The 19,767-nt window shown below is 41.1% G+C and overlaps 1 protein-coding gene across 1 annotated transcript; it reads right to left on the bottom strand.

Moving 5' to 3' along the window:
* Positions 1-1,998: 1,998 nt before the first annotated feature.
* On the bottom strand, positions 1,999-17,553 carry LOC116686799 (A disintegrin and metalloproteinase with thrombospondin motifs 17-like). The gene is made up of 9 exons (XM_032511850.1): positions 17,529-17,553; positions 16,433-16,513; positions 14,579-14,736; positions 11,963-12,122; positions 10,514-10,649; positions 8,104-8,308; positions 6,521-6,673; positions 3,516-3,693; positions 1,999-2,207 (listed from the first exon to the last, which is right to left on the bottom strand). Exons 1-9 carry the CDS (start codon positions 17,551-17,553, stop codon positions 2,056-2,058), a joined length of 1,248 nt encoding a protein of 415 aa, XP_032367741.1. The 3' UTR covers positions 1,999-2,055.
* Between the last annotated feature and the right edge of the window lie 2,214 nt (positions 17,554-19,767).

The raw sequence follows: 19,767 nt of genomic DNA, 5'->3' as shown, positions 1-19,767 counted from the left end.
CTTTCATAATGTTTAAAAGTAGCTGTATTGCTCCTTTTGTTTTGGCCATGCATCTCTACCACGGCCCTGCAAACTTTTGGCTCTTTGCTTGGCACAGAGTTGACCTTTAAGCCCCAAACAGGCAAGAGGTCGTAAACTGTCACAAACTGTGGTAAAAACCCTGATTGAGACTCATATTCTGAATGCTCTGTATATACAGTATATCCAAAGAATGTTGTCATATTATGAAGAGTTGTGGAATATTAGTGTGCATGTAAACATACTCATTGATTATAAGCTGAATTCCACAACAGTGAAACAGGTCATAAGATAGCACCATTCATCCCCTGGGAAAAGATTGATGCACACACAGAGGCATGTAAGCACCATGACCGTGTAGAAAGGATTGACAGGGTGATAATGACTTTGAACAGCAGCTGTTGGTGACAGATATTCAGTGCTGATAGGAAGTATTCAATGTTCAACCATTTAAAGATAATTATTAGGCAGTGCCATTAATAGCAATGTCATTGCTTTATTTTTGAAAAGCATGACATTGTATATAGTGGTTATTACATAGTTATTATTGGGATCATTGTGTTGTCGTGGCTCTCTAAAACAGTTGTTCCCAAACAATTTCGTATCAAGAACCCCTAAAATCAAGAACACCTAAAATTACACATTAGACCATGGAACCTCATTTGATAAGAATATGATTACACAAAATAACAGAAAAGGTACTGGCAGCTCATTACCCAGACTTTGCCCCGTAATTATAAAATGGCAATTTTGTCTGTAACTACAGTTAAAATACCGAACATTTTCTTTTAAGCCTATATAAAATTATCTCATACAAATGCTGCTTTAAGTTTAAAAAACAAATGTTGGAAAAAAACTCAAATGAAATAAGCACCAATTGAAGTTCATGAATATCAACTGAAAGTTAAACTTTCATTGGAATTTCTGTTGATTAATATACGGCTTATGCAAACATTACTTGACGAATAAATAATGAATTGAAATTAAGTTTTAGGACATTTTATGGTTAAACACAAGCACCTGTAGGCTACAGGTCGGAAGTAGTGAAGACTGTCGCCCAATGCGCACTACCGGGAGTGCCGATGCAAATGTACTTAAGATGCAACGACCGTCTACTGTCGCCTGTAGTACGACGGATGGCTAGCCCTGTCTATTGACAAAATCCCTGCAGCCTTTAGCAGGGGGTCTAATCAGGACATGAGTCCTGTCTGTTGCTAAATACATCTGTGGCACAAGGTTACAGTGCAAGATCTCATGCCATGGCTTATCTGGGTCAAGGGATGGGCCAATAAAATGACAATAGGTCAAATCCGAAAATGCTTCAACCAAAGGGTTTCCGTAAGGTGTCTCTAAACCACAATCTTCCAGAACTGTTTGGAGTGCTGTTGTTCCCACACCACAGGCCGCCTCTGTTTTTACATGTATCTGCATCATCATAGCAATGTGTTGATAGCATCGTTGTTGTCTTATTATATAGCTTGATAAGTCCCTATCAGCTGGCACATAGCACTAGCACTATTACAACTTGTACAATATTACTCATTTGTAAGTTGGTATCTAACGCAAATGTCAGCTTGAATGTTGAATGCGATTCAGAGTGAAAATAAATGGAAACACCATAAAATGTATCAAGTGGATCGCAAAACAGCATGTGACATTATCACACACAAGTTTTTATTTACTTTAAAGCAGTTGGATGGTTGGAACTTTTTTACCAGACTTCAGATAACTTGATTGACAAGTCGATGGAAACTAAGCTAGAGTCTACTTCAAAACCAAAGACTTATTTTTAATCATTCTGTGCAAATAAAGACCTCCCCATCTTTCTTTTGCTTTTTGGTGTACAGCAAAAGAATGTTCAAGTCTTTATTAAATGTAGAAGTTTATAAGCCCATTTAAAATGTACATTTATGTGTACTTGCCATTTTCTTTTCTTTTTAAATACAATAAGTTTCATCAACAGTAGAAACATTAACAATATTAAAAACATTTACAAAAAGGAGCGTTATGTAGAGGAAAAGTAGGTGCATTTGGTCATTAGCTCTTGTGCAGTATTTTCTTGGCATAAAAGTCCCTACAGGTTTCACAGCAGCGCTGGTACCACCTCATGTCCTGACAGAGGTTCTTCTCTCGGATCACACGACAGTGCACCGTCCACTGGTCCCCCATGCATTTGTAGGTCAGAGCAGCTGTGGGGATATAGGAGAGAGGCAGCAAGTTAATGTGCTGCATCATAAAGTATTTTTGGGCCACAGGGCATCACACACTGCGGCTCAGTGGTAGAGCGATTGCCTGCCAATCGGAAGGTTGGGGGTTCAATCCCTGGCCCTGCAGTCCCATGTCAAAGTGTCCTTGGGCAAGACACTGAACCCCCAGTTGCCCCTGATGCTGTGCATCGGAGCAAGTGTGAATGTGTGTGAGTGTTTATCTGATGAGGCACCTTGTACGGCAGCCCCGGCCACAGTGTATGAATGTGTGTGAATGATGAATGTTACCTGTATAATGTAAAAGTGCTTCAAGTAGTCGTTAAGACTAGAAAAGTGCTATATAAATACAGCATATTTACATTTACAACGGACCTAGAAGATGCAATTCCACTGTTCCAAAAAAAATTGGATTCCTGGGATCCTGACCTATTCAACATGCTTTAATGCTCTTGCTGACATCATCTTTGTCGAGTAGCTATTGGATGTTTTTTTTAGGGGCTGTTAGTGATTTGGAGCTGGGAATGTTGGTTTTGGTGTTGGTTTTAGAAGTACTCAAAATGTTTTTAATTAATTAAAACTATTTCTATTAAAACTGTTAGTACCGCACAGTACAAGTCCCGCATTCAGTATCTCTGTGTGTGTGCATGTATGACCTGCCTTTTTCAACTTGTCCCATTTCCCCATGCATTTGTGTTTAATAGACTGATCTTTGAAATTGGACCAGTATTGAGCAAGCTCGCAATGATGGGCCGGCGTTAACCGAGCTGCAATGTAACTTAATGGGGCAATTGTGCATCCTCGATTTGTAAGTTTTTTTTTATTTGCTACTCTTAGTGTTATGAGAAGTGTCTGATCACATTAGTGTTATGAAAAGTGTCTGATAACATTATTGATCTCACAAGGTAACTTTTTATCCAAAGACAGCATTGTGGAGAGTGAATCAACAGACTATCCACACTGCTGCCTACGACAAGTCACCCTGTGAGGTCAATAATGTGTAATGACACTTAATAACAATCATAACCTGTCAGTAGCAAAACATTTAATAAAAATCGAGGTTGCACAATTACTCGACACTGTGATCTCGCTCAATACTGGACCAATTTCAAAGATTTTTGACCAGCTCAGTCTATTAGACACAAATGCATGATCCCATATGATCCTTTAATATGAGAAGCTGCTCATTATTCCACAGTGTGTTTGGTCGGAGGTCTTTATTATAATCTAATGAACAGGGCGACCCTAACCCTTAACCCCCCCTGTAGAACAGAGTTGGGACAAGTGTCTCACCTAGCCTGGGAGAGGTGATGGTGTTCACATTGATTTTGTCGTTGCAGGTACCATGATGACAGGGCTGGTAGGTCGGTGGTCTCAGCGTCACTGGGCAGTCGTTACCATGGCGACCAGTCACTTTGTGCATACACTGGACCACTCGCGACTGCAGGCCCTTCCCGCAGGATGATGAGCACTGAAACAGCCAATCACAGGGTTCACTTCTGACACAGGTCACTTTTCTGTTTTTGTACAGGTTAAACAATTGACATACTTTTTTTTGTGATCTTAAAGGCCTAGTTTGTATTTTTTTAAGTGGGGTTGTCTAAGCTGCTTATTACCTATGTAAAGTAAATGGAGGTTGGCCCACCCCCCCTAGGCTGGAGAAGCACGCAAGACGGGCTCCGTTCCCCGTCAGAAAGGCCTATCTGACGCCAAGGCAATGTCGGAAAAATATTATAAATATAGTGTACACTTAAACTGATATAGTTTTTCAGGTGAGCCTTTTTAAGGTGTCTAAAATGTGTTTAGCTGCTGCCCCCGTCCAGAGCCGGACATTGCTTAGCCTCCGTGATGGTACTCCTGCCTGCTTCTCCAAACGGAAGATAAGTATCCTCATACACCCCACTTCAAAAGATCCAAACAATCTTTTTAAGAGGTATTAGATGTATTTTTTGTAATTCAGGTTTGTTTTTGTTTATACACAAACAGACAGCTGTAGTTATGAGATATCCTTAGACCCGTGATAAATGCACATATTTAGAACAAAAACAATAAAATTTAGGTAGCCTTGAGCAAGGCCCTCATCAGCAATCAATTGAAGGGATAATTGAAGTGAGTTACACAGAGCTGTACAGTGGTGCTCATAAGTTTACATGCCCATGCTTAAGTTGACTAAAAAGAGGAATAACATTTTGTTTTAATCTTAATACCTTAATTAAAAAATGAGGTAAAATCCAATCTTTAAGGACACCAATTTTCTAAGTAAGTAAATAAATGTTCTTCCTTAAAATTGATGAAGCATAAGTATACACACCCCTATGTTAAATTCCCATAGAGGCAGGCAGATTTTTACTTTTAAAAGGCCAGTTATTTCATGGATCAGGATACTATGCATCCTGATAAAGTTCCCTTGGCCTTTGGAATTAAAATAGCCCCACATCATCACACACCCTTCACCATACATAGAGATTGGCATGGTTTTATTTCAGTTAGCTTAATAGCTGGTTTGATTTGCATTGAGATATGATTTTATGGAAAATATCACATTGCTCTTGGAGTTTGTTGCTAGTGCGTGTGACATGCAGGTCTGATCAATTTATCAAACTAACGAGCTGGCCCCGCTAGTCGACCACAACCTGAAATTCAGAGGAAGCAACATGCAGTCACACGCTAGCCTGGATTGATTATTATAAGCATACAACGGTGTCATGCTAGTCAACCAGCGTATTTCTACCTGATGTCCCTCTCCAAAACCACTTCAGAAGAGGTCAGTCACAGCGCTTACTTGCTTTGGTGTTTGTAAAGCATTAAAGTTCAACAAAGAATGGTTCACATTAGGAAAGTTCCTTTTTCATTTTTATATTCTAAATAGATGCACTCCCTACAAATTACCGCAGTAGTCGAGAATGATTTATTATTTCCAGATAGAACTATTTATGTCATCTTTTAAAAATTACTTTTTCTTTTTTCATATAGCAATATATAATCGCAGGGAGAAAAATATCCCACTGTCAACATTTTTTCCAATATCGTGCAGGCCTAAGTATTATTACAACTTGGATCTTATTTTTATCATCATCACATTCTTGAAAAGAAGTCAAACGTCAGATGATCAGACAGTTGGGAAACCAACCTCCACCATGTGAGCGGTCTGTTGTAAACATCCAGCACAGTTTACAGACTTCTTGCTTCAGCTTTGACCTAATTGTATTTACTGTAGTTGAGCAAATAGTTTCTGTACAATGAAGGGTTATTAACATCATTACGGATCAACTAATTTAGTTTGACCTTGAATTAAGGGGTTTAGGTCATCTTGGTGAAATATTAGTTTGTTTCCAACCTGTCTGTTTGTGTTCCTAGAACTGTTGTTCTTCTTTTACTTATTTCTCAACTTTTTTCATACTGTAACTGGCCAAAAGTACAAACTTGTATTAAAGGAAAATAATATCCTGCCAAAACAAGTTTATTTTAATATTATAATATATTTTTTTTTCTTTTTTTTTTTTTTTTTCTTTTCTTGGGGAGTGAATACTGAGTAAGTTGTTAGAAATGAACATAGTGGAGTGTGAAGGTGTTTTACTTGTATAACCCAGGGATTAAAGTGAAGAAAAAAAATATTTTTACCTTTTTCCGACCAAGTCATAACTGTTCACATCTACCTATACAGATAGTTCAGATAGATAGATGCAAACAGCAAAGTAACGGGAGTATTGCAAGTGTTCTCTTTTCCTCACAAACAAAACAATATTTCGGTACCATCGACTAACCATTGCTGTTCTTTTCAACTGCAGCAATCATATTGTAGAAAGGCTTTATTTAATTACTTCAGGCCAAAAGTGTTTAAAGGGGGATTCTTTGTTAATATGCAATTTAACACCAAGTCAAATCTATCAAATTAAGTTTGCAAGACTTCACTGTTTTTATTCAAGGGCTACTAATAATGAAACATTTTGTCCTCATCCTCATACAGTCCCTTAATGCACGACAATAACCTAGCCTACATTTTGGACTTTCTTTAGTCCTCCAGGCATGTGTTTTTTAAGCAAACGGGCAAATGAGACAAGCGTGTAGCTAGGCTACAGCATAAACAAAGCAAAACTCCTCGCTGACGCATCTGGAAATTCTCAAAAACACAATTAGGTCTGTAAACATTAAACATCACAAATATAAAATTCATTCAACGGACCTAATATTTGTAGTTGCCTTACAAATTGAAGGAAATTCTTTGTAGTGACAGAGAACTTTAATCCCTGGCTTAACCTTAATTAGGTTTTAACAATATATGAACCATGGGGTTATACCTTGGACCAGTCTCCAGTCTTCCATTCGTAACATCTGGAGTAGTCCTCACAGGGCTCCTCCTGAGTGGGCTGGGACAGAGGATCACACAGACCCTGGGGGTTTGTACATGACACAGTGCGCTTGTGAACACCTGGACCACAGCCCGATGAACACTGGAGGAAGTGATGGAGCAATATGTAGAAAAGAGTGGAAAACACAATATTATCACAGTGGGAAGAAGCTAACAAGACTGATATAGCTTATTAATGAGGAGGGGTCTGGTTGACAGAATTTTATAATTCATTTTACTAGTCCTTTATTGCAATAAACATGGGCCTTGTTGTTGCCTGTATTTTCGACCTTTGGACAGTAGCTCACTGTTGGGCAGACATCACTGAGCATGCAAGCATCAGAACACATTTATTCTGCTTTACTCCTTTTCAAGAGCTGAGACAAAGAAACAACACTTGCTGGGTTTATAACAGCAAAGGAATATGTGAATTCAGAGAGACTTGGCAAGAAAATTACAGGAAAAAAACGGTACTGCATATCCAAAAAGAAACCTTTTTTCACATTGTTCTGAATGTTTTATACACCAAACGCTTAGTGAAAGAAGTGTGGCTAATTCCCAAATGTTGGGAAAATGAAAGTCTCATATCTTGAAAACAAAAATATTATATTAGGGTCCCACATCCCCAAAGCATTTTGTCTCAGATGACCATAAAATCTATCTATAACTAAGGGTTTTTTCCCAAAAGCAATGGCTCACACACCCCACACCGGGAATACGTGCACTCCTCAGTGGGAACAATTGAACATTCAACCTTAGAAATGATCATGATTTACACTTGTATGGGGCTAAGAGCATCTTAAAAGAAAACCTTATTTTCCAATGTTGTGTAAGTAACTGATGGGAACAACATTTTTTGATATGAGTCCAGTTTTAAGCTTGACCACTGCTGCCAGCAGCCTCACACAGGCTGCCATGTAACCACTCAAGCACCGTCCAAAGGATCGTACTCTTTAACAAAAAGGTCCATCTCTGTAGGGATCCTTTCCATAATCGTCACAGACATTTAGAATAATAAAACAGCACTTTTAGTTGACGTAAATTTAAGATGCGCAATTGACCTATAACTTCCATTGCAGCTCATTTCACAGCTGCAGACTGCAGCAGTCTAGCTCAATACTGGACCAATGTCGAAGATTGTTGTTCCCATCAGTCAATTGGGCACAAAAACATAGGAAAATAGGGTCCGGGTTGAGTAATACCAAAGTTCCCTTAAAGCTCTGGAACACGTAGAAGGAACCAAACACATCTTTCTAGTTTTTATAGTTGTTGCTCACTGAATTGCATCTTATGTTCTTTGTTAAGTGCCGTTTGATGTGAAATTAGTGAAAAGTAAAGGCCTGTAAATCTCTGTCCTTAATCTAATCCAGTTGGAAAATGTGTTTAAAGCTGTTTTTCATGGGCCCGGCCTCTTTCATAAGTGCTGCCTTGAGAAACGTGCAAGAATTAAAGAGCATTCTAAATTGTTAATAGGAAACAAGGTCCAGAGACTGCAATGGTCTACACATAACATCAGCACAGTGGGTGACATACCTTGGACCATTCTGAAGCCTCCCACAAAGTGAGGCAGAGGCGGCCCTCACAGCCCTGCACAACAGGAGGTTTTCCTCCTTGGCAATACAGATCCCTGGTGTGGATGAGTGAGCCATTCTGAAAATGGTAAACACAAGCCACGTCCCTCTGCTGAACACCTTTACCACATGTGACGGAGCAGGATCCCCACTCTCCTGTCACCCACCTGTGGAAAACATTAGGTGTTACAGACATACATACATACATTAGCTACAGTCCATTAGCTTATGGTCTGAATGTTTCACTCGGTGGAGGTCTGAACCAGACAGAAAAGATGCCGTTAGAATGTTTACCCGTTTACTGCAGACATACTTTGGAAACAACTTTTGTAGACATGACAAAACAAATGAAGTGTGATGATTTACGTGTATGTAGAGCTAAAATAAGAAAAACATATTTGCTTGGTTGTGTTGTGCTCATTCAAACTCTGGTGCGGACCAAACAACCAAACTCTGGTCCCCTTGAAAACAAGGCTTGTGATTTGTTTACAAGCACACTAGAGTTCGGTTAGTTTTAGGTGAGATATGGTGGCCAACGGGCAAACATACTGCAACTTAATGAAACAAAAAATAGACAAAACACAAGCAAATTAAGAAACATCTTCATAAATTTGACAACACATTCACAGCATTTAGCAAACACGCTGCAAATACAAAAACAATGCAAAAAATAAAAGCACACAAACCCAAAAACAAATGCAACAAAAAACGCTGCATCCAGATTAGACAACGGAAATTCTACAGGCCTCTAAAGGGAGCACTAAGTGGAAGAGCTTGATCTTCGACCCCACGGGGAGAGAGCACAGAGAGAGAGAGAGAGAGAAAGAGAGAGAGAGAGAGAGAGAGCGAGAGAGAGCGTTCATTCTCAGAACGGTGTGAAACGGTGTGCAACTGCTTTAAGATCACAGCCTGTAAATATTAAGTCTATATTTGAGATATGTTTTCTCTGGTTTGGTGGGTGTGTCTCAGGTCCCAGATGATAATCAGCAGAGACGTGTCTGTAAACTTGTGGTAATAAAAAAGCAGAGCGCTCTCTCCCCGTGGGGTAAAAAATCCAGCTGTTCCACTTAGTGCTCCCTCTAGAGTCCTGGAGAACCTCCTTTGTGTAACCTGGATGCAGCTTTTTGTTTTGTTGCATTTGTTTTGGGGGTTGGTGTGCTTTTCTTTTTAGCATTGTTTGTGTATGTGGTTGTGTTGTATGTATTTGCTCAATGCTGCACGTGTGTTTTTTTATTGTTTTAAATTTATGAAGATGTTTTCTTAATTTGATTGTGTTTTATCTATTTACGTGTTTCATTAAGTTGCAGAGTGTTTGCCCCTGTCGGCCACCGTAGGGAGACCCAAATCCAGTCCAAATATAGGAAGTGAACAAAAAAAACCAGTGCTTTACTACCATGCAATTAAAATTGAACTTAACCTTACACATAATTTACAGACTTGTATACGATTTCACAGACAGCTTTTAAATCCAAACCTATTATGAGCACACATAGCTTGTCTGTGTGACAACACATCATGCTGCTGTGCCTTGTAATGCCCACAGTGTCCTGCTATGCCATGAACTACTACAAAGAACTGCTACAAACTACTATTTTTTCTATTTTTGTTATTGCCACTCTTCATTCTAACTCCAACCGGTCGTCAGACACCGCCTACCAAGAGCCTGGGTCTGTCCGAGGTTTCTGCCTAAAAGGAAGTTTTTCCTCGCCACTGTCGCACTGTTGCTTGCTCTGGAGGAAACTACTAGAACTGTTGGGTCCTTGTAAATTCTGGAGTGTGGTCTAGACCTACTCTATCTGTAAAGTGTCTTGAGATAACTCTTGTTAGGAATTGATACTATAAATAAAATTGAATTGAATTGAATCATCATCTCTCTCATCAGGGCCGCTCTCGCTGTCTGTCAGCTGATTATATTGTTTACCTCCTTTTAAAAATATCAAAAACACTAAATGAAAACTTTAAAAAAAACATAGGCTGTTCCTCCCTTATTTCTGAGACCAGAAAGTGTCAGCGATTTTGACTCAACCGTCTCAACGTGTTTTGCCTACCCAATCAAAAGTTAAGATTTTTTTTTTCCTTTCCTTAGCAAATGGAAAATAGCACAGAAAATACCAGTACTGTTTTTAACTTGTGTTTGGGTGGGCAGCCTACAGCCTGCCTCTAAAATCAGCCTAAAGTCAGACTCCTCTCGTCGTGTCACAAACACACAGAGCTCTGAAGCAGACCTGTCATAATTAGTGTATCATTTGTCCATATCAGTGGGTGTTTGACAGCGACATGCTCACTTTCCATCACCGTTAAAGTGTATTGTTATTAAAGGTAAATGTATTTATCTTAGTGTTTTAAATACTGTGCATGTGTGTGTGTCTCACCGGTACTGGCAGGGATGGGAGTTGCATAGTCGTACTTGGGGGTGTGGTCGGTTCTCAGGTTGACAGTAGCTATTGTTGACAGCCTCCATGGATTTATTGACTATCCTCATACAGGAAACCACTGTCCTCCTCTCACCTACGCATGCACGCAGGCGCGCACACACACACACACACACACACACACACACACAATAAATGAAGAAGCACAGTGGTAGAGTCTCTGCTTGTTTGAAATCACGTAAAAAAATAACACTCCCGGATGTATCCCAACATGGCCATCTTGTCATAACTACGGCGGTGGAGCCGCAGTATTGAAGTCCCGCCCATACTCCCACCCAACCAATCGCAAGTCAATCCCAGCTGTCAATCATGACCCTAATCCCGTTTTTATAACATCAAATCAACTAAACTGATCAGCGTAATCTGAACTGTACTCTGGAGCGGGGCTTATGACCTATACTGCAGTCAGCCACCAGGGGGCAATCCACTAATACAGTCTATGTATCAACACCTGGTTTGAATGGCAACACAAAGGAGGGGGAGTTGGAAAGGGGGCTGGGAACTTGACTGTGCACCATTTCCCCGTGGTCCTAGTGCTTGTATTTTCTCCTGTTTTTTTTTTTTTTTAAATACAACGTTGGTTTTCAGACTGTGTGTGTGTGTGTGTGTGTGCGTGTGCGTGGGAGTGGGAGTGTGTGAGAGAGAGAGAGAGAGAGAGAGAGAGAGAGAGAGAGAGAGAGAGAGAGAGAGAGAGAGAGAGAGATTCTCTTTAGTAAGAATCTTTGGATACATGTTTACATGTATCCATGTTTATGTTGGATACAAGCAGGAGAGTGGACTTCCAAAAAAAGTAAAAAGGGACAAAACACAAAACTTTCACCCAGGAAATGGGTGCTCATGTCCCGGTAGTACTACTTAAGGGGATTAGTGTTTTAACTCAAACCAAGTCAATGCTTGATATTATTCTAGAAGTATGTGCGGAGCTGCGGGGCGTTCAGAAAGCCAAAACACCCCCGTACTCCCCCCAATATCGTATACGTCACGTCTACAGCACCACAAATGAGAAGAGATTCATCTTGGAGGTGGAAAAACATATTAGACATCACAGATCCTTTTTATCAGGACAATACCAGAAAAGAGAAGGCATGGAGTTTAATTACAGGAGTACTTGTAGTGGAAGGTAGATACTAGCTTCATAGAGCGATTGTTCTGTAAAGTACTTGTAGACAACAAAATCTGCAAGTCGGGCAGCAAGACGCTACGCTTCTGAGACGCTCCCGGTGTGGTATGCCGCTTCTATCGATAATGTTGTCTATTGGTGAAGCACTGATCACTTTGAGGGGGGATGGATTTTTTTTTTAATCAAGATAATTTAGCAGAGGCAGGGATAGCCTATGCAACCCCCCCCGCCCGAAAATCGCACCCAGTGTTTGTGTGTGTGTGTGTTACCTCCTCCACATTGGACAGTACAGTCCTGCCAACTGCTGTGCGTCCAGATGTAGAGATACTCTGGCTCCCTTGGCTCCTCACTGCTCCTGCCTTGAGTGGTGTTCAGGGACACTGTGTACTCATAGTGGATACCGTAGGTCTGGTCATGAAAGAGCAGCACCTGGAAACATGACAGAGAGGGGTTTAAAGAAAAGTGAAGCTGTACATAAAGCTTACCAACCTTTACTAAGTTGATTTTTATTTGCAGAACTCATTTTCAAAGGGTAGCAGTAAGCAAACATAGCTGAGTCTACAGTAGTGGCTTCCAATTAAACAGTTAAATCAGTACGACTAGAAATTTTCAATGGGACCGGGTTGGCCTGTGCCAAGCCAAGTTGCGATTACATGCTTTCCACTACAGCCTCACAGCAGGGGATGACTGCACTGCTTGGTCCTGTTTTGCAGCCTTGGTATACAGTATATAATAGACTCAAATGTTTAAAAAACCCAAACATTTCTTCAGTGCATTTAACTGCCCTTCTTGCACGGGAGTAAGGAAAGCAAAATGGACGAGTCATTGTCCCTGCTGCCCCGGCTCCTAAATGGTGGAACAAGCTCCCCACTGACATCAGGACAGCTGAAGGTCTGAACACCTTCCACCACAGGGTAAAAAACAGCTCTTCCAGCTGCACCTTGGCTAATAAGATGATGGTTATAATAACTTAATCATAATAATAAATTATATGGGGCCCTTTATAGCTTGGCTTAATTGAACCTAGCATATTTTTTATGTGATTTTTGCTGTTCTGCGTTTGGACCTTCATGATTGAATGCACTTGTTGGAAGTGGCTTTGAATAAAAAGTCAGCTAAATAAAAGAAGAAGAAGGCATTGGGATCAGATCACTCAGACCAGATTAGGGTTGCATATGGCCACATTCTTATAGCAGAGTCTATGTGAATGTGTCACATAGAAACACCGCCTATTCAACTGGCTGCTTCTCCATAAGTGTTTTTGTTCCGGTGGTCTGTACAGATCTGGCACCTGCCTCCTCGCTCTTATCCCCGGCTCTCTCTGAAGCTCAGTTCACTGCCGTTTGCCAGCGAAGTCAGAGGGACTGAAGTCCCTGAGGACAGAGTCCCCAGTGGGCCATTGCCATCTTGGGGACTACCAAGATGACAACAGTAAAAATGCAAACCCCCGGCAATGTTCAAAATGCAAACCCTTGGCTTCAAAACGACACAGATGCTAAATCCATTATTTTACAGTTCATGATATCTACTTAAAGTGGAGTACAACATTAAAAACCCATGACTCCCAGTCATGGGATGAGAATAACATTGCAGGTCCTGTTTTTTAAGCTTCATGAAAAGGCATTCTAACTTCTGTCAATGAGAAGTGCTGAGGCAACTAGCTTGGCCAGAGCTACACACTTTAACTGTACAAATGTGGTATTTTTCAAGAACCTTGGGAATGTTATTGAGAGGTCTAGCTTTGTTGATGACATACAGTATGTGGAACATGGACTAGAGCACTGTTACTAACATCAAAACACCTGATCGGGTAGTTACGCGCCGTGCAGTGAAGCAGGTTGGATCAATGACTTTTGCTAAGAGAGGTGTCTTGGTTTCGGCAGCATGTACAGTGTAAGTCATGGTAAATGTCACCCCACCCTTTTTGGTTTTCCCATGCAAGAGTTACAAGGATTTCTCCATGGACCTTGGACCTCCGGTCTAATAGTGGCACCGAATATTATATTCCTTGAGCACTGGTGCTGTAAACACACCAGGTACACTGGCTTCCCATTTAGGCTATTTTGGGAAACCCAACACTGTATCCACTTTTCTACTTTTTGACAATTACACTTTCTAGCGGCTCCTGCATGAACAGTAGCCTAATCTTGACAGTGTGTAGCCTGTATGAAAGCACATGGGATCTATATGAGCGTAGTCTTGCTTTTCCACACCTTCCTCCACAGCACTTCAAAGGAGGGTCTGCTAGTCCACATAGCATTCCGGGATGGGAGAAAAACGTGCTCTGGTTTATTGCCATTTCCCTAAACCAATCACAATTGCCACGGGCGGTGCTAAGGCCTAGACAGAGCCAGTGTTGCGGCAAAATAACCTCGGGAAGAAACTTGTTTGGGTGGAATGTGTTTGTTCAAAAGTTGTTTTAGTCATGCAACATAAAAGTTAGATTGAACAGATAGACCTCATAAATCCACCACAGTTTAGAATTTCAACACAAAGAAAGCAGAAGGTAATGGACACCTGGCCGAAAAGGGTGAAATCCAAATTTCCGTTGGCAACGGAGCAATCCAAGAGGCGTAATGTCGTGGATATAGACAAATAGGAGTGTATCGTATCCAGCATAGGGCCTGCTACTACTGCTACTATTATTAGGACAGCCCACGTACCAGTGGACAAAAAACAAACAAAAAACAGATGCCTACTATTAATGATATATTAGTCAAAAAAAATAGTATGTGTAGGCAAAACTAACCAGTTCATATCTAATTTACAGTATAGGCAATATTAGCAAATTGATCCCTAAATAAACAGTCATCACACAAGCATTATCCCTAGCAGCAGGGTGTCTTGAGATATAATAATCTGACCAGAGAAACTGATGTGTTTACCATCAGGTGTAAGGGTGTATTAGTGGGTCCCTTGGCAGACATCTTCTCCCAAAGTCCCCTTCTAACATAGCGCACCGTGGTCCCGGCCAACTGAAACTCTCCTGGAAGCTCGATCTTCCAGTCACTGTTGATGGACCCTTTACTGGAGTCTTGTAGAGCTGTGAGCAAGACACATGAGGTCAGAGGTAACACTTTCACGCACAAACCCTGTGTTTAATGGGAGAAAATGAACACCAGTTTTGCCGATGTGTGATCTTTTCTTGCTAAGTTATGTCACACCTGGTTATCTGGTGTGAAATCACCAGACACCAATGTGTGTAAAGTATAGTTGTTTGAGTGTGTGTTTATTCGTGGAATTTCGGTTTGTTTCATCATAAAAAGTTGTAGTGTTTACACCGAAGTTACAACAGTAAAGACAGTGACAACTACTCAGTGTCCTTTTACTAAATGTCATTTAGAATGAATAATTCAATGTTTTGAGAAACGCTAAATGTTTATCATCATGTCTGTTTATTATCACAGAGTTGGAGTCAGGATAGGGTTAGCGTAGCTTAGCATGAAGACTTGATGCAGGGAGAAACAACACCTAACAATTTGTTTAATTAGTAGACAAATGTAAAAATGAAAGTTTCTAGGGGGAATTATGTCTTGTTGTCAAAGTGAGTTAGCCAGGCATGGCATCAGACACATATCCGTACAGACACCAAAACATGTGCTAATCAACCATACCGTATCTGGCAGCCGTTGCTATGGGCATAGTATTTGGCGCTTTTCAACCTTGTCGCTATCTATCTGAGTGACAGGAAATTCACACAGACACCGACTTGAGCATCTAAAGTTCTCTTAGCTGCAAGGAGCGGCAAATCTGTTGGCGCCGCGTTTGGGGCGTTTTGGGCGTTTTGAGCATGTTAAGCGTCAACCAGAAAGTTGACATTTTTAAACTTTATGGTTATGAGCTATGACGCGGTTCAGCGGCAAGCAGCGGCTAACGCCAGCCGCCAATCGGAATATAGATGTCCTTCGCGCTGGCTGATCCCGGACAAACATATGATGTAAACTTTCGTTCCTACCAAAACATTAATTCTGAGGACAAGCTCATAATTGCCGTTGCTGGGTTACCTATCGTTTATAATATAATGTTGTTTGTACACAGGGACCAGTTAACGTTAGCTGCCGGTCACATGGTCTCTAATGGTCCGCTCACAGTGAGGGTTCACTAGGTTAGTCTGGCGGCTGCTAGCTCATGCTGTTGCGGCTCAGCGGCTAACGAGCGAGCGAACTGCTAACAGACTACGCTGTGAACAATTAACAATACAACTTCTGTCATTATATACTTAATTTATAAAGGTTTCTAGTGGCAGTGTATTGCCAGAGAACGCCGCCACGTCCGAGAGGCCAAAGCGTCAAAAAGCTTCCCGTACTTTTTGACCAGCGTGCTTGGCGGGGCGGCCAGAGCTTCTTTGCAGCTCAAGTCGGTGGCGGTGTGTACGTACGGTTAGGCTATCGCATGTGAAAACGAGACGCTTTTGTCACATATGTTGAACAATAAAGTTAGCATGAGTGTGCAACACAAGACACTGTGAGATCTCAGGGTGCAGAGCTATGGTAGAGAGCAGAGAGGGAGTGACAAGTTGCGGTTGGGAATCAAAAGAAGAATGGGAAATATTATACAATATTAATTTCATGCAGATAAAATACAAATATACATAAAATCATATAAATGCGTAGTAGTACTAAAGTAGTTGTGTGTATACACTGTAGCAGCTGCCAAACGTTTACAAAGAAACATGGTATTGTGTTCGTGACGATAGCAGTAATCCTTCTCAAGGACCCTAAAACAAAATGCATCATTACCCAGAAAGCTATGTGAGGGTTTGTCCTCCACAACTTTGATCCTCCTGGCTCCCGCAGGGATAACCAAAGCTTCGATGTAACCTGATAGACGGAAACATAAGGTGAAACAGATTCAGAGGCAAACAGAGTATACCGCACACACATCCAAAAAACATCTACAGGTGCTGGACCAACAAACAAACTTAAGGCAAATATCTGACAAATCTAAATTTGGTGGGAGCTATCAGTAGAGTGTGCAGATATTTTGTCTGTCTTTTGAAAACCGATTCAGAGGCATACATAGGTGGTGATGTGGGCTAGTGATCTGTGTGAATCAGAGATGCTCTATCCTCTATTTTATCCCACGATTTCCTTTCCTTTTTAGTGTTTTCATGCCTTTTTTAACAGATAAGCTGCTTGTGAGCACTTGAGATCACCAGAGGTTGCTTGCCAACCATTTCTGACTAGCAAGTTGCAACTGGACACACACCCACATGTGGACAAAAAGTTTTAAAAAAGTCACCTTTTGAATCTCTTCCTCCTTGCGACCATATTTAGATCAACATGTGATTCACAAATTTTATTTCTATATGCCTTATCATTAAGCTTACAATGTCCAGTAAAGCTGTAAGTAGCAACAGACGGTCTCATGCATCTTCCGACGGCCAAAGTATATTTTGAGGATAAAGCCATACATCCGGCGCAGTACAGTAAAGGAGACAAAACGGTACTACGATACTACGGGAAGAAAACGGAAGTTTCAGGACTGCAACCCAAGCATGTGGCAAGGTCTAAGAACTATGAAAAATCAACCCCCTCTTCTGTGTGAAGTGCTGATGCGTCTGTAGCAAGTGAGCTCAATACATTTTATGCCCACTTTGAAGTCATCAGCAACAACCACGCAGAAACAGCTGAAGCTGAGGTTAATAGATGGGTGGGTGCACTTCACACACAAATCTCTCTTTCTGAGCACAACGTCAGGAGGGCTTCTAAGCATGTTAACACCAAGAAATGGCAGGTCCTGATGGCATCAACGGGCGGGGCCATAAACCTTGTGCTGAACTAGCAATAATGTTCACAAGGATATTCAACCTGCCACTGGCTCAGTCTGTCATACCCACGTGCTTCACAAAGTCTTCCATCATTCCAAGAGAACAACACCAGCTTGCCTGAGAGACTATCGCCCGGTGTCACTCCCCTCTGTAGTGATTACGTGCTTTGAACTTCTGGTCAGGGATGACATTTGCTCCTCCCTACCAAGCACAGTGGACCCATTACAACTTGCCTATCGTCCCAACCGATCAACGGAAGATGCCATAGCACACATCCTCCACACCACCTATCTCACCTGGACAAGAAAGGAGGCTATATGAGATTGCTTTTCATTGACTGTTGTTCAACATTTAACACACATCATCCTCCTGGCTAGTCACAAAGCTAACTGGCCTGGGATTAAACTCGTCACTGTGCATGTGGATCCTTGAGGGCGGACACACTTATTTCTAGAGTCTCTAAAAGTAGAATGGGAGCCTGAGCCTTCAGCTATCAGGCTCCTCTACTGTGGAATTAGCTCCTTGTCTGGGTTCTTAAAACTATCCTCTTTGATTAAGTATGTAGTTAGGGAGTGATGAGTTGTAGCGTTCTCCCAGACCGGCAAGGGAGGGAGTAGAAAGTACCTTAAGTAATATATTTAAATTACATTTCCCTAAGTTTTGTATCACATTCCGGGACCATATTGTGTAGCCTATATTTAGAACATTTAACAGCCATCCAATTTTGTCCAAGTGTTGAACTAAGCAGTCAATCTCAGTCTGATTAGACATAGTACAGATCTCTCGCTCTCTCCTTGGGCAAGGGGGAATATTGAAAATATTTGTATCTACAAAACAGGGGCCCCGCAGAAAGGTTTGGGAGCCACTAGCCTAGAGTTTGATAGACAGGTGATTCATCCAATCATCTGCCAGTTTTGTGTGTAGCTGTGATAAAGCAGCACATTGTGGAAGTGTGTGGCTGCATACAGTTTTCCTTAACATGTTACCTGCACTTTTGGTCGTTCCCTGAATATTTAAAATCTGCAGAGAATCACTATCCAAGCAACAGTGGTGGAGTAGGTTTACCTTTGAAAAGCTGTGTAAGCTGAGCGCCTTTCTATTGACATTATACTTTAACACACACACTGATGTCACAAGTGTGTTGCAACTGCGGCAAAGGGTGGGACACTTTCAAAAGTTGTCACTGTAAGTGCTTAGTATTTGTAACTTGTGTAATTTGTCTTTATGTTTGAAGTTTCACTTTTCTGCGTGTCATATTTTGTCTCGTCAACCCGAAAAACACATAAACCGTCTAGCAATCAAACACAATGTGTGCGTCTTTCATTCCACCACTAAAAAGTAAGTTGCTGCTCCGTTAGATAGACAGTTTTGTTTATAAGCAAACATAACAATATGTCGTCAAATTGCTTATTACCAGTGTTGGGCAGGCTATTAATAAAATTAATTATAAATGGTTTAGCCTTGTATACCTTGTATAAGTCTTTTCATAAAATCCTTTCAGGTGAGGAAAAAAAATGGCATATGTGCAGATATGATGTCTGTTTACAAGAGGTTGAGTTCTTGAGACAAAGGTTTTGTGAGCCAGGCTGAAACTGATCTTGTCTGAGGGTTTGGGCAACATACATCCACAATGAACAAACACATCACTCCCTCCTGAACCCTCAACCCTTCACCTCGCTGCCCATCCACCTTAGGTTAGGCATCGACCGGCTCACCTGGCTTTACAAGCACAACATTTGATGTGTTAAGGAACAAATGCTAAATGTTAAAGTATGACATTTTACACAGTACTGTAAATGTGAAACTTCTAACATTTCTTATATTCATTGCAGACAACTGTTTCCTCCTCCTACACCGTTACTCTGCCACTTGGCAGGAGCAGCAGGGAGAAGGAAATAGCTCTGATGAAGGAATGCATCCCTGGCCTACCTCACGGCGGGGTTATGGGTCAAACAGCTGCTTATGTAACTGTAAGTAGCTTTTTTTTAAACATTTTTAAACTACACAGCCAGGGGAGCCCACAGATAACTGCTTCTCTCATCTACCTACACTAAAACACTCCAGGCCGTGCAGAAAACACACATACACAGTGCATGAGTGTTAGGATAGGATAGGGTAAACAGTGGGGACAGCTCTGGGTTTGGCCATCACACGCACATGCATGCTTGTGTCCAGTTCTGTCATTATCTCCACGTCAATTTACACAACAGTAGTGTACTGTAGGACTTCAACTATCAATCATTCATTGTTGATTAATCTGCAGATTATTTTCTAGATCAATTGATAAATTACCTGGTCTATTAA

The sequence above is a fragment of the Etheostoma spectabile genome, unplaced genomic scaffold (assembly GCF_008692095.1).
Source record: "Etheostoma spectabile isolate EspeVRDwgs_2016 unplaced genomic scaffold, UIUC_Espe_1.0 scaffold48, whole genome shotgun sequence".
Taxonomy (NCBI): Eukaryota; Metazoa; Chordata; class Actinopteri; order Perciformes; family Percidae; genus Etheostoma; species Etheostoma spectabile.
Note: the sequence above shows the minus strand (reverse complement) of the source record. Positions and strands in the feature narration are given on the sequence as shown.

Excerpts from the sequence above, each read along its gene's own strand:
- LOC116686799 (XM_032511850.1), bottom strand. The coding sequence starts at position 17,553 with ATGGAAGACTTTGTGAAGCACGTGG. Across the intron at positions 14,737-16,432 it reads ACCCTCACATAGCTTTCTGG|CTCTACAAGACTCCAGTAAA; the intron begins GTAATGATGCAT and ends TCTTGCTCACAG. Across the intron at positions 3,694-6,520 it reads AGACTGGAGACTGGTCCAAG|TGCTCATCATCCTGCGGGAA; the intron begins GTATAACCCCAT and ends TGGCTGTTTCAG.